The 15,751-nt window shown below is 44.2% G+C and overlaps 1 protein-coding gene across 2 annotated transcripts in view; it reads left to right on the plus strand.

The window, feature by feature from the left end:
* The window catches only part of Rhbdd1 (rhomboid domain containing 1), a 118,422-nt gene that overhangs the window by 53,941 nt on the left and 48,730 nt on the right, over positions 1–15,751 (plus strand). For both annotated transcript variants that reach the window (NM_001432019.1, NM_001024891.2), the window contains exons 4-6: positions 3,487–3,575; positions 5,551–5,607; positions 12,278–12,421. In NM_001432019.1, coding sequence (NP_001418948.1) covers positions 3,487–3,575; positions 5,551–5,607; positions 12,278–12,421 — 290 coding nt within the window. The remainder of the gene's footprint in view (positions 1–3,486; positions 3,576–5,550; positions 5,608–12,277; positions 12,422–15,751) is intronic.

Here is a 15,751-nt window from a genome sequence, read left to right on the forward strand (position 1 = left end):
GGCCCTGGACACTCCCAGGGCGGACTGTGTAGATTCAGTTAGCCTTTGGGAATGCCAGCGAGGGGTTATGTAGAGCACGTTAGGTGGGAGGAACCACATTAACTGGGCAAGGGGTCCTGAAGTGAAGAGAAAGGAAGGCAGCTGAGTAGCAGCACTCATCGCTGTCTGCCTCTGACTGGGGATACAGCACAGCCAAGTGCTTTAAGCTCTTATCACCTTGATTTCCAAGCCATGATGGACTGCACCCTCAGAGTTAACGCACATAAGTCCTCCCATGTTTAAGTTATTTTCGTTGGTTTTTTTTTTCTTTCTTTTTTGTTTATCACAGCACTAGAAAAAATACCTAATCTTTAAACTGATACTGTGAAGTGTGTCCATTGCTGTGATAAGCCCAACCGGGTGATCCTCAGACCTTTGGAACTTGTTTCCAAGAGGACTGTGGAAGATTTTGGACTTGGGGATAGGAAAGCTCTTGGGCACTGGAAGCAGGGATGAATGCTTCATTCTGGCTGCTTGAAATACAGGAATGTTGAAGAGTAATGTGTACTGAGGTGGCCCACGGGATGTCTCAGAGGGGAACAAGCACGCTCTTGAGGACTGGCTTGACAGCCATTTGTGCGATACTTTGGCAGCGTTCTGTTTTCTGAATACTCATCAGGGATAGGGCTGTGTGCTCTGTGCCACTGTATACTGCAAGTGTGACACTTGGTTTTATTTTATGGAGCCTCACAGAGAAGAGACTGCCTGGAGGTTCAGCGTTGGAATCAAAAGACTCCTGGGCTTTCCAAGTGGGACAGAGGATATTCTGCAGGATTAAATGGCCAGGATCTAAGAGGACAAGAGTAGGAAGCTTAGGATTTAAAAGTAATGCACATAAGTGAAAATTTGCCAAGGGGAAGGATTATGATTGGTTAATTTTGATTGTCAACCAGACAGGGTCTAGACTCAAATATGCTTGCAAAGAATTATCTAGGTTAATTAAAGTAGAAAGACCCACCTTAACTATTCCACTTTTGACTGAAGTGTGAGCAGTTGCCACAAGCTCCTACTGCCATAACTAGCTGTTCACTCCAAGTATGAGCAGAAATAAACTCTCCCTTCTGTAAGTTGCTTCCAGAAGGAATGTTGTCCCAGCACTGAGGACAGTAACCAGGACAGTCATAACACTGTTTTCAGTGAGAGTGGGTACATTTGAAGACTCTCCTGTCTCCCTTCCCAAATCCCAAGGCTCCCTTTTCCTCCCAAAGGTAACCTTCCAGCTCAGTCTCTTCCACTCAGGATGCCTATGTGTTCAAGTAAAAGGGGAAGTTCTAGTGAGTAGTTACAGGCTGCAAGTAAGAGTCACAGTACTCCTTATGACAAGCTGTATTCCTTCCCTCTGTGGGAAGTTTCTCCCTTTTGACTGTGATATGAGATTCCCAGATCTGATTAAGATGAAAATCTCTTCCTTTGACTTTACAAATGAACACTTCCTTATCGCATAAATGAAGTAATAACACCAGCTAGTTTTCTTGTGGTAGGCCCTTTGTGTCACTGCTCATGGTTGCTGGATGATGCCGTGTGGTCTTCTTTGCTATTTTAATTATATCAGAGCAATTAGATTATGACTTAAACTTCTGAAAACCCATTATAAAGATAAGGAATTCATTTTACTGTATTATGCTCCAAACTGTAAATGAGATTTAAGATTAATTGTCTAATGGGTTGGATTTTAAATTGAAACCTTCTCCCATTTTATTTTATATCTATATGATACACCATGAAGCTTGGCTTAAAAGGTTTTCAAAATTACAGATTCTTTAAAAATAAGTTCTTTTCCATTAAATTGAAATCAGTTTCTTTTTAAATCAAAGCCAGCCTCATTTTGTTCCTTTAAACTAGCACTTCCTCACTTCTAACAAGGTGGAGTTGTGTGTGTTACTCTTGTTGATGGTTGAATAGAGACTAAAATAACATGGCCAGCAGTGGGGGCATCTTAAATAAAAGCTCAGTTCTTCCCGTCCTTTTCATAATGTGGAAAACATAAAAAAATCCCATAATTTTATCATTGGTTCTAAATACCAGGACCTAGGTCCTGGGTGAGAATGATGATAGCTGTCTTAGCCAATGAGTATAGCTGGGAATGTGTTACAGTGAAGGGGAAGGAACAGCCCTGAGGGCAGGCAGTGGAAGCAGGGAGTTCATGACCTCTGACCGAAGTGCAGTTACACTTGATCTACAGATCACCAGGAGTGTTTGCATGTGGGGAGATGTGTGTGGTGGGTCCTGAGGCAAGGAAAGAACTGGAGTGTGTGCTTGGTGTTCTGTAAGGAAGCCAGAGGACGTCAGAGGAAGGAGCAACAGGACTTGCTTTCTTGGCAACTGCTACTTTCGGGATTCATTGGAGAGGAAGCTCCAAGTGGCACATTAGTTGAGTTTTGCTTTTCTGACACGTATTTATCTGGCACTCACCTTATATCTGGAGCTGAGGTTTTCCACTCAGCGCTGTCAGGAACCCATACGGACATGCATAGATAGCTAGGGTGGGAAGGGGCAGAAAGGCTGCAGTGGGTGTGACGTCTCCCTGGATGGAGCTTACCAACCATACGGAGGTGAGACCTGAGGAAAGACAGTTTAAGGGAAGCAGTGTGTGCACATTTGTGTGTTCAGATGCTTGCAGGCAGCTGACAAACTCAGCTGTCTTGGTGGTAAAGTGTGCAGTTCAATAAATCCGTAGTAATTCTTAAACATGGGCTGAGAGAAGTCCACAAGCATAGTTCCCAGCCCAAACCAACTTGAAAGTGACACAGCCTTCTAAAAGTAGTGCTGCCTTGAGAGACACATGCATCTGAAAACCCACTTTATTGCATAAGCGACAGATTATATTCCACATAGAGTTCAGTAGAACCAGCCAACGCCCAACCCATCTTTCAAGCTTGCAGTCTTTCCCTTGTTGTCTTTGCAGAAGACAGAACTTTATGAAACCAGATGGGGTGGCACATGGGGGCATCTGTCCTGAGTCTTGGTGGACAATTCCACTACTAGTCAGTGGGGTGTAAGCATGCAGCTGTCTACTGTGCTGTGGACACAGATAGACACTGTCCCTCCCTATGGCTGGGTGGTCCAGACTTAATTCTGAACAGAGAAAACTGATCTCATTGATATTCTGTGATAAGAGACCCAGAGAAGAACTGGAAGTCACTTCACGGCTGGTCTCGAGAGCAGACTTCTACTTGGGAGACACAAACAGATTTAAGCAAGGGTGTCGAAGTTTAGAGGTGTGACGTGAGTATTCATTGTCCTGTTTATTTGCCTTTCGTTTTCTTTTAAGGTAGGAAATGCTGTTCTTTGGATTGAGTTAAACAGTGCTCAGCATAAGCAGCTCTGTGTAGAACAGAGCATGCAGAGTGTGACTAATTGGCACACACCGGGCTAATGAGAAGACAGAATAGCCCTAATCAGCAACACAGCAAACACCCACTAACAAAGGCTCTCCTTCCCTCCTAGGACTTCCTTTGCTGGGCATCTGGCCGGCATTCTCGTTGGACTGATGTACACTCAGGGGCCTCTGAAGAAAATCATGGATGCATGTGCAGGTACAGAACAAACACCTTCATCCTGACAACAGGGAGACGCTCATCCTCCCTCTGATGTGTGCATAAGCAGCCCCAGGATTCCTTGCAGTGTATTTTAGAAATGTCCTAACGTACTCAGATTTGTCTTTAAACCAAGAGATAACAAAACAGCTGTCATGTTTATCACATTGCTCCACGAATGAGAACCCCAAGTTTGTATTCTGGGGTATTCTTAAGGAGCAAATGCCGGTATAGACTTATACCCCAGCCTTCATGTGTTCACAGAAAACCTTGGTTTTCCTCACAGGGTTAGCTTGCAATAACATATTTTATAATATTCCTTGAATTAATAGACACGGCTGGCAAGGTTACAATAAGAAACCAAACCTAGCCTGGAGTAACTTGAAGAGTACTGAATGACCACTTGGTCCTTGGTGGGCAAGGCATTCCATTCACAAGAGGCCCGGCCATGTCATCAATCTCTCGAGATTTGGCCCAGACTTTTTTTTTTTTTTTTTTTTTTTTGGTTCTTTTTTTCGGAGCTGGGGACCGAACCCAGGGCCTTGCGCTTCCTAGGTAAGCGCTCTACCACTGAGCTAAATCCCCAGCCCCGTTGGCCCAGACTTTTTATTTTCCTTACCCTTTCTCTTTGTTTTCTCCCCCTCTAAATTGATGTTCAATGAAAATGTTTTATTTAGTAGTGAATGCATTCAAGACCCTTTAATATAAAACACTGTACTGATTCTGACTTGTAAGGCAACTATTCTGCAAACAGTTGTCTTATAGACCATGTGCATTCTAATACTTCATCTTTTATTCATGGGAAATCTTCTGAGACTATTTTACCTTTTCTTGAACCATAAATAATTTGTTTTCACAGTTGTGCCAATGACTGTTGTTCTTGAGGACCATATAATATTCATGGCGTTTGAAAGCTTTCTGGGCACTGCTCAGCAGCCTTCATGGGCAGGTCGTGTTCACTTTGGGTGCTTTTCACAGTCTGGGCTGCAGCTACACAGATTCCCATCTCCACACATTTGCCTGCTACCGTAGCCTGCGTGCATGCGCTTGGAGGAAGCAGCGGGGGCCGCCTTTGCTCATGGCGCCCCATCCTCTGAACACACAGTTTAACAGTGCCTCTTTGCCAGTGGATGCTGACAAGGGGGGAAGTGCACCGTCTTGATCCACTTTCCTGATTTTTAGGTTTAGTGGTTCTTGAAACTTTCTGTGGACAAACCGCAAAATTTAGACACACGGTTGGTTTAATTTTCAAAAAGGATTTTTCCCACAATTATAGCATTTAACTTTTGGGGGGCTGGGGGCTTAGGACCATGTGCAGACATTTTTACATCAAACTGTTTTTTAAGTGACACAAAAGAAAATTAAGTTTGAAAAACAGCCTGCGGATTGTGTTCTAGTGAAAACAGAGAAAGGATGAAAGTTAACCTAGAATTAATTAAGGACCCAGTAACTTGTTAGAAAATGACCAAGAATTTGGAGCCTGCTGTTTTATGCTTCCAAAACAAGTGGGTCATCCTGACAGTGTGCCCCAGGCCTCTCTGTCTGGTTTACCTATGTCAGAGAAATTCCCTGAGGAAGGGTAGGGATGTGGTTCTCTTGATGCCTTTGTTGAAGAAGGCTTTTTCCCACTACAGCATCTCTGACTTTACAATGGCTTCTGAGTCCAAGCCTGGTGCCCTGTGAAGCTGAAGTTACGTAGGACCTTTAAGGAACCCCAGTGCATGTAAATTAGGGTTTTAACACCCCCCGGACACACACACACACACACACACACACACACACACACACACACACACACACACACACACAGAGTTTCCTAAAGAGCTGGCTGTAAATAAATGAAGTTTGTTTTACCAGTTGTCTAAAAATCATTTGAAGTGACCGTGGGCTTTCTCATGAAGAACTGCATGAGTTGGAAGATTAGCTGTTAAAACTTGATGACTTCTGTGTAAATGTTGGTTTCCTTCCTGTTTAGGCATTTTTATCTCCAACGCTGGGTCTTCAGGACAGCAGTACCACTTTAATAATGCGGGTAAGTTCGTGACATTCAGTACATTTTAACTGGGTTTAGAGCTACACACTTAAGGGCATGGAGCTGCTTTAAGACAGCATTCATTCTGGATGTGGAATAGCTCACATGGCACACAACTGTACCTTGACTCTTCCTGGAAGCCGAATGGGATGTGGGTAAACCAGGGTACATGAGACTGGTTGTTAAGGAAGATTAGGGAAGACAGTAACTCTGTCATGGTCCAATTGCCTGATTGGTGTAAGGCCTCTTGTGTACAGTAAGGTCCATATTACCCCCAAGTCACCCAAGAGTTCCTCTGGCAGAGTGTGAGGATTAGTCACGGGGATACAGCTCCCCAGTTCTCACATCTCCATATTCAGGGAGGCTCTAGCTTGCCCTGAGACACGAAGATGGGCTTTAATAGCATCCAACTTAAAGAATAGAATATATTTTTCAGAATTTCTCTACAGAAAGATGGAAAGGACCTCCTGCCCATACCTAAGGCTTGTTTTCACTTACAACCTGTCTGTTCCTGCCTGTGAGAATACATCAGCTTTAAAGAACAAAGTTATGTAGCTGACAGCTTTGAATTAAAGAACAGGGCATGGTCCTGGCTTCAGCCCAGTTCTGGTGATGCTCTTCCTAGCTCAAAGAGGCCTGTGGCAGCAGTACATAGCATCTCATTGGCCAGAGACCGGAACAAGTGTGCGTGCATGTGTGTACATGAGTGTGTTGTGTAGGATTGGGGGCGAGCTCCACACTCTGCAAAGGTCCTGTCTCCAAACAGCTCAGTCAGATGAAACGTGTAGCCTCTTCATACCAATTATCTACACAACTGAAGACTCAACTCCTGCATGGAAGGAGAACCGGGTACTGTGGATGTTGGGTGGGTGATTCAGTGGTAGGTACTGGGTATCGTGGTGCAACAGACTGAACGTGTCTCGCTTTGGGTGCTTATGTTGAAATCCTAGCCCTACCCTGACGGTATTTAGAAGTGGGTCCTTTGGTATGAAATCAAATCACCACAAGGTCATGCCCCTGTTACCTGCCCACATTAGAAGAACTCTAGAGAACGCCCCTGACTCTTGTTCTTTGAGTATACAGTTGGCAGCAGTCAGTTGCCTGGAAGAGATTTCTCAGCAGAACTGCAGCTGACATCTTAACGTGGATGACTGCAACGTGTTGTAACCAGACTTTTGGCTACATTATTGGATTCTTCATCTTTACCACCCTCTTCACCCCCATCCCTTCCACCCCCCCAATACTAGGTAGGAGAGAAAGAAGATTAGAGGGAAAAGGGGAGCCAATCTCATTAGATTAACTGCCACTGATTAGGAGAGTCAAGTCAGGATATCCAATTTCTTCTCCCCTTCTCTTTGGTCAAAGACCAAACTGGATAAACTGCTACAACAGCAGCCAACAGCAGCAGGGGGAGCAGCAGCCAAGGTTCTTCAGGCTCTGGCCTTTTTATACCCTCTGAAGAATTCAGAATTCCCCAGAATTCCAGATGGAAACCATCTTCAGCTGACAAAGTCACACCCCTGCCAGAGCACGAGACAAATCATAGTTAGCTACAGAAGCAGCCCCATCCCGACACCTGGGATCAAAACAAAAACATAATCACATAACATTTCTGTGTCTTTACATAAGTCAGACTTCTCACAACATCTGTTCACATTATACACTGTTTAGTCATACCAGGTAACAATAGCAATAGATTAGATTTGAGGCTGGAAGCCTTTTGTAGGAAGTACCAAATAGCTAATATTTTTGGCTTTACTAAAATTGGCTCCATTCTAACTAGCCAGCTCTTTCTGGAATCATGAGAGCAGGCATTGTCCTATGAAAGTAAAGCATGTGTTGGATTCAGACAGTGGGTTATAGTTTTGTTTTGGTTTGGTTCCTGGCTTACCTAGGTCCCTGTAATAGGTACAAAGAATTGTTGTTCATCTATACATGATGGATCTTGACTGTCAGTCTGACTCAATTGAGGTCCGCCTAAAAGATCAGTAAAGGGCAAATCTAGGCATGTCTGTGAGGTCTTTTCCATACTCGATTAACTGAAGGGGCACGACCTTCTTTGAATGTGGGTGATAACATCTAGTAGGCTAAAGACCCCTGAAATAAAAGAGAAAAAAGAATGAAGCCCACAAAGATAGGCTTTCTCCCTCTCCCTTCCTCCCTTTCTCTTCCCCCTCCACAAAGGTCCAATAACACCTCCAACCTTTTAAGGTTCTCTCTCGGGTATTTGCCACAGAGATGAAAAAGTTAACACTTTGTACATGTAGTGTATACATATACACATACATGCACACACACACACACACACACACACACACACACACTACTTTGCATTTATTTCCTCATACAATGTTATTAAGTCACAGACTGTTTTATTCAGCAGCACCCTGCAAGTTCACACTGCAGAGAGTGCTGTTACAGATCCTGTAAGAGAGAAAAACAAAGAACAACAATCTCTCTTTCAGAGGATGCAGAGGAGGGGCAAGTATATAGGTCTGGGTATATAGGACAGGTATATAGGTATGGATATGTATAGGTGGGTATATAGGGGTGGCTATATTTGAGAAGATGAAACAAGAGACTGTCAGACTAACTAGCTGAAGATGGACGCCGAGCCGTGGTGTGATGTACATGGCCAGCTAATAATCTTAGTGTCTGCTGGATTTTCACCTCCTCTGCTGGCCAGGTTGCATCTCTAGCTTCTGGAAGTCTTGTGCACTCAGGGAGCCTGCTCTGGGCTGCTTTTCTGACTGCCCCATGCAGCCTGGAAAGCGCCCTTACTTCCTTTTCCTAAGCATTCACAATCCAGTAGGACCTATTATATGATGGCCAAGACACATTTTCACACATTTTCTCCACTCTGCTACTAGATCTCTACAGAGGACTCACTCGTCCCCTTTTGCACCTTCCAAGCAGAGGTCCAGACAGCACTATTAGTGTGCAGGCAGGTTTCAGCGCTCTAGTTGAGGGAGAGTTGCCATCCATGAGGCTGCACAGAGGAAGAGTGGAGTACTGGGTTTTGACAGGTGACTACAAGTTAAGGAAAGCAGTCATAGAGAGGACTTCCCATGGAGGGAAGCAGAATCAGAAATGGCCTGTTGGGCATTGTCCAGAGTGTGCTGAAGTATTGAATCCATAGTGTGATAGTCTTAGAAGTAATCTGACTCCATACTCCCCACAGTCCTCAAGCCTTGGCTCATGACTGTCCATCCTGATTTACATCATGCATGAGTCACCTGAATAGCCTGAAATTCACCCACATAATGAGATCAGAAGGGGTGGACTGGGATCAATCTCCTACACACATACACACACACACACACACACACACACACACACACTCACACACTCACACATCACCACCACCACCACCACCACCACCAACTACTCAGGTGATAAGATTAGGACTAAAAGCTATGACCTTAATGATGGGGCCTTAGACTTGGGAGCAGTAGACAATGGTTCTGTCTCTGCCTCAAGACGGTGCTTTGCTTCTCCCTCTGCTTGGTCTGGATTAAGTGGTGGTTATCAGCTGAGCTGAGATGGTGTGATTGAACAGCCATTATGGACAGAGATAACAACTGTAGTCCCTGGAGGAGCACGTTGTCTTTCCTTTGTAGACAACAGTTTACAGTGAGTAATAGAGAAGTGTTTCCTGGCCTGTGGAACCAGGAGAGGAGCAGAGCAGTCAGGAGAACCCCCACGGTTCTCCCTCCCATTGTGGTGCTTCTTGTTGACAAGGCTTAGGACAAGGAAGCTAACAGCTTGATGTTGCTAGAGGAAAAAGGGGTTTCTCTTCTGGTTCACTTCAGTAAATCTCCACAAGAAATAACAGTAGAGTCTGGGGAGAGAGTTTACTGCCCAAACATAAGGACTCAAGTTCCATCCCCAGAACCCAGCTTTAAAAAGTAATAACAGAGGCCCCAGCATTGGGAGGCAGAAGCAGGCAGATCTCTGAGTTCAAGGCCAGCTTGGTCTATGGATCGAGTTCTAGGACAGCCAGGGTTGTTAGAGAAACCTTGTCTCAAAAAACAAAAAACAACACACACACACACACACACACACACACACACCTCAGCAGCCCTTTTCTGGGTGAGGAGGCTAGTACTACCAACCGTGGGTGTGCACAGATATGGCCTACCATGGACTTCCTGGTCCAGACATCTTGCCTAACAGCTGGAAGGCGGAGCTTAGGAAGGCTGGGTATTGGGTCACATCAGGTAGCTAAGGGAAGGGCTGGGACAGGGTTCAAGTTTGTGATCCATTGTCCTGCTTTTCTGTTGTGTGGGGATGTGAGGTCCACACATACTATATGACAATTGAACTTTAGGAAATAAATTAACTCTGTTCCCCCCCCCCCTCTCTCTCTCTCCTTCCCTCCCTTCCCCCATCCCTCCTTGCCACATTTACTTACATTTTTAAAGACAGAGAAGAAAACCCCTCCATTGCCTCTTTCTCCCTTTCTCCCTTTCTCCGTGAGAGACATTGGCACAGACTGGAAAATTCGAGGCAGGAATCCAAGCTCCTTTTTAACCTTCCTTTTTGATGTCCTGTGAGATTAACATATTTATGTTCCTTCCTGTGGAGTGATTGGATTTCTTCAAAGACAGCACTACAGAGGGCCCAGGTGGCCAGGCTAATGGTCATCTTAGCGACTCTGATGCAAGCAAACGTATCTGTCGCACATAGAGATTTATTCTTAACATGCCCACCTTCATCTGGGAAACTCCTTAGAGGTCAAAGAAACGAACGAATGTTTTCAAAGCTGTTACCAATTTTTCTAATCTGTGTCATTTTCCTTGATCTTTGGTATGAAGTCCTGGAATGTATATAAGGACCAGATGGAGCAGTTAATGAAGTAATGATAACCAGAAAAGCTTTGGGGGTTTGGTTTTGTTTTGTTTTTTATTACAGAGTCGAAGTATATAACTTAAAAAGTACTCATCACAAGATATGATTTAAACTTATTTCTCCTAAGCACTGGTTGTCAAATTCCTCTGCCCTTGATTATTATGAAGACTTTAATACATCTGATTGGGCCATTAGAAGAAGAGTTGTTGAAACGTGTCGTTTCAGGGTTCCATTACATATTAGATATGGCATTCTTTGGTCGTCACGGTGATTTATGATTGATGGTACAGAACCATTAGCACACCAGTCCTTCCCACTTAAAACACTGTTTTCTTCATTCTTTGTCCCCACCTTTTGTCTTTCAAGTATCAAGTTAAGATTTTATAATGTTCATGTGATCAGAGCTGTGAACTTCATTTCACTAACGCATCGCTGGGTTGTAAGGCTTTGCAGGCGCATGTAGTGTCTGGACGCGGGGATGCTGAAGAGCCTCAGGTCATTGAGTTTTGCTGGTTATGAAAATTTCCCTCTTAGTCTTGGATGTGGAGGGCAAGGAAGTTGGGGAAATGAAGGCAAAGCTCAACAAAAACTGAGTACATATTAATCTGCAGTAATATTAACCTGCAGTAATATTAATCTGCAGTAATATTAATCTGCAGTAAGGAGCCTTTGTGTCACAAGTAAAGCTAAATTGAATTTTTATCTAGAAAGTCATACACAGTCAAAGAATTTGTATAATAATAAGTTCGAAAATAAATTTAAAAATAGCTTGTTCCAAATTTCTGAATGTGAAATTTCCCTCAACCAAGTTCTGTGCTTTTCTGTAGTTTTACTAAACGCAGAGCACTCATTCATGCCCAGCAAGGATGGCACGGAGGTGTAGGACACCGTAGCTTATGGATTTTCATCAACAACCAAGTATGTTAATTAAGACTGGAAACATTCTCCTCAAAAGATATGACAATGGCAGGATAGAGGGGAGCAAAGAACAGGAGATAACGTCTCTCATTACCCCAGACTTCTCTACAGACAAAAAACCCAAACCTCTTCAAACCAATTCTGTAACCATTGACAATGAAAAGAAGACACAAGGACTAGACTCAAACTGACAAAAATGGGATGGAATTACTTTTGCAAAAGCATTCCGTGTTTCTTTGCTGCCTTTTCTTTATTAACTGCTGTCTGTTTAGTGTGTAGACCATTATTTAATGACCATGTTATCTCTTGTCCTGTTGAGTAAGCAGGCTTTTGAAAGCAATACTGATTGGAAGCAGAGTGATGCTAGTTGCAGTGGGAGCAGTTCGCCCATCCGCCTCAGTCTTGTCAGTTGTGAAGTAGAGTACCCAGCAGGTGCACTCTGTGTATGGACGAAGCATTCATTGGTTGTCTCCTTTTGGCTGGAGCCACACAACAGTAAAGCGTTCTCAGCCGCTCTCTAGCACTGTCCCCAGTCAAGTTGGGACTTTACGGGAAATGCTCTAAAGTGATAAACATACTCCACAAAGCCCATCCTGGTCTCTTCTCCAGCACTTGTAGCTGCCTTCTAAGTTCTTGTTTCTCCTCCTCATTAGCATGTAAGATCTTATTTATGTCCAGGCCCGTGTTGGACACAGAGGCTGTAGAGTGACAGGTTCATAGCTGGCTACTCTCGTGGGAGACTTTTCCATGTGCCATCCTCGCTAGATTAGAAGTTCATTATTACACTCAAAATAGTGACATGAACTACGCGTAGGGCTGCCTTGGCATTTACAAAGCCACAGTTCTGAAGCAAAAGACAAGTCCGTTACCGGGGTCTGTAACCTTTTGATTATGCCCATAGGCCCCTCCGGATATCAGAATCGCTATACAGATGGCCGACCAGTGAACTATGAAGCAACTTACAGGAACTATGACATCTACACAGCAGGCCTGAGCGAGGAGGAGCAGCTGGAACGAGCGTTAAGAGCCAGCATCTGGGACCGAGGTAAGAGCCGTGTACTCTGCAGTTATTTTAAAACCAGCCTCGTGGCAAGGCGGTCTGAAGAAGGACTATTTGTAGCAAATTAAGCCCTGAATACTTTATAAAAAGGGTAGATAAGTGAAAGCGGTGCAGATTGTGATCTCAAAGAAGGGGATGTGATGCCGTCGTCCCACAGCCTGAGCTCCCAAGGTGCCAGACTGGATGCACTGTTAACTGTTCTTTTTATAGGCCCACTGAGCTTTGTGCCTGAGCAGTAAAGCCAAGAAACGTCCAAAGACAAAATAAATAAACTTAAGTACACCAGAAAAATTAACTTTGGAATTCATGTCTGTAAAGTACACATTGTATCATCATCTATTAAAGTCTTGGCCGTGAACCTCCACACAGATTTCCCTTGGAATCGAAGGACTCAGGTTCGAATCCTACTGGATCAGTCCCTCCAGCAGCAAAGCCTATGGTTTTGTAGTATTTAACACAACTTCCGGAAGAATTTTTTTTTTTTTTTACAAATTATTATCTAAGAATCAGTATTCTTATTTTGCTTTCTTTGCTCTGGGTTTGGCATATGAAGTTGGACATAGATATTTAATTATTGTCCTAGTGTGAGTTACTAAGAAGCAGCATTTATGTAGACATTGTTATACATCACGTAGGTAACTTCACTGTCCAGGTACAGAATGAACATCAAGCAGAGGACGGGAGGCGCCCTAGAACATGTCTCTGTCTCTGGTTATGTCTATACGTAGTTGATATCACCTCTCCAGAAGTAATTATAACATCAGGGACCTGCCCTCAAAAGCTTCACAGTATCTTATAAAGTATATGTGTGCTACCTACCGTGCAGCACAGGTAACCATAATTTCAGGTATGCGGGAGTAGCTCAGCGGGTGTGAGAGAGTGGGGAATGTTCTTAGAGCTTCACAGACATGGAAGCTCTGGGGCTTCAGAAACTGTACAATGTTCAGACATGTCAAAGCCATTCTGGAGAGCTGTGTTGAGTGTTGTTGTGAACAGAGAAGTAAGGGGTTATGTCTAAGCCAGCCCTTGCTTTCAAACTGAACATGGAGAAAGGGAAGAATACGGAGAAGCCGGGAAGAAGCCCTGTAGTTAAACAGTTCCGGTGGAATGGTACTGTGGTGCATGATCTCAGTGGTTAACCCGAACAGATGCTAAATCTTCATGGTACCTTCATGTCTAGGAAGCTTTAAACATCCCATGGACTAGGTTCCTGGAAGCACAGAACTACAGTATTCATGGATTTCTCTTTCCTGACCTTGAACCAACCCAGCGTGCCCAGCCACCTCTCCTTCCTGCTATGCTTTCCCTGCCTGGGTCTGTATTATCTCAACTAAGTCGGAATAAGCATGTCCTCCCTCCACTTGTCAGGGTTTGGTCACAGCCCTGAGAACAGAACTGACACCAGTGCAGGTGGCAGTAGGATTGTATATGTACGTGGGGTGGGGGGGGCGACATGAGCTATGTTTTGTGAATCTGGAAGCAGCCTTCTGCAAACAGGAGCTAAAAACTAACCAGGTACCAGACAGCACTTCATGATGAGAGCACATAGTGTAGCCCTTGGATTTAAGGAGGGCAGGCCTGGCAGCAGCAGTGTGCACAGAGATAGGGACAAGAGTGAGCACACAGCAGAGTTGAAGTAGTGTGTTGTAACAGACTGGAGTAATGAGTGCCGGGGTTGTGAGCTGTGATGCAATGTGATCTCATTGTATAGCAAGGCACTGTGAAACTGGTGATGGACGGACATTCTTGCTTATCGGAGCATGGGTCGGCAGGGCCAGGATGCCTGGCTTTTGGCTAGCAAGTTGCAGTGGTCAGTTTGGAGCATTCTGCCAAGGTCTTGCAAACCCACCCGTTAGTTCTCATTCAGCAAGTTTTCCCAGGCTGGTTATAAGGCTTCCAAAGACAGTGTGGAAACCAGGAAGTCCGGTGTGTTTTCCTACGGTCTCACGCCACCCCTGTGAAAGAGTCATTTGATACCCCTTCCCAAGCGGTTGAGACCCACTGGTTGAGAACCTCTGGTGTAGGGGGATCTTTAGCCAGAAGCATCCTAAGATGCGCCTACCATTTCAGAGTGGTTTTAGAGACTTGAATGTAACTGCAGAGGAAAGCTTTTGCATTTTGTGGATCAGAAAAGGAGGGTGGAGCCAGCCTTTGAAAATGTTTTGTTTATAAATCTTTATTGTTAGGCTAATATAAATATAAATAATACCTAACAAAAAATAAAAATATGTGAGTATTTAGTAATGGATGGAAAAATCAGATACATATACCTTTAGAGGTGCCATACATTTAATTCTGTATTTTTAAAAATTTTATTTATTTTTATCTGTGTCTTAGTTAGGGTTTTACTGCTGTGAACAGACATCATGACCAAGGCAACTCTTAGACAACATTGAATTGAGGCTGGCTTACAGGTTCAGAGCTTCAGTCGATTATCATCAAGGCAGGAGCATGGCAGCATGCAAGCAGGCATGGTGCAGGAGGAGCTGAGAGTTCTACATCTTCATCTGAAGGCTGCTACCACAACACTGGCTTCCAGGCAGCTAGGATGAGGGTCTTAAAGCCCACACCCACAGTAACACACCTATTCCAACAGGGCCACACCTCCTAATAGTGCCACTCCCTGGGCCAAGCATATTCAAACCATAACAATCTGTATAGGTAATTAGCTTGCATGTATGTCTGTGTGCCACATGCATGCAGTGTTCCCTGAGGTTACAGTAGATGATTGTGAGCCACCTGGACTCAAACCAGGGTCCTCTGTAACAGTAGCCACTGCTCTTAACCGCTAAGCCATCCCCTTCTCTTGAGGCAGGATCTCATGTAGCCCAGGCTGGCCTTGAGCTTACTGTGTAGCCAAGGATGATCTCCAACTCCTGATCCTTCTCCATCAAAGGCAGGTACTGGCATAGCTGACCAGGTTTCATCCACTTACCTAAAAAACAACTGTGGAAAGAACTTGGAAAGGAGCGCTGTGCTGGACAATCAGTGAAATAACTCATTTTCCTTCTATCCCTCTTTTAAGTATATTTTCTTATGATTCATCATCTCATTTGTAAAACATTTCAGAGAAAGTAACGTAATTTTATTTTTAAACAGTGACTGTTGCTTTTCCCTCGGGATACTATTAAGGCTGGCATGGTGACAAGAGACTGGGATTTTTTTTTTATTTACATTTCAAATGTTATTCCCTTTCCTGGTTTCCCAGACATAAGCCCCTTATCCCGTCCCCCTCCCAATTCACACCCCTTCCCACCCCCCAACTTTCCCCTGTACTGGGGATTCAACCTTGGCGGGACCAAGGACTTCTCCTTC

This window comes from Rattus norvegicus, chromosome 9, assembly GCF_021556685.1.
Source record: "Rattus norvegicus strain SHRSP/BbbUtx chromosome 9, alternate assembly SHRSP_T2T, whole genome shotgun sequence".
Taxonomy (NCBI): domain Eukaryota; kingdom Metazoa; phylum Chordata; class Mammalia; order Rodentia; family Muridae; genus Rattus; species Rattus norvegicus.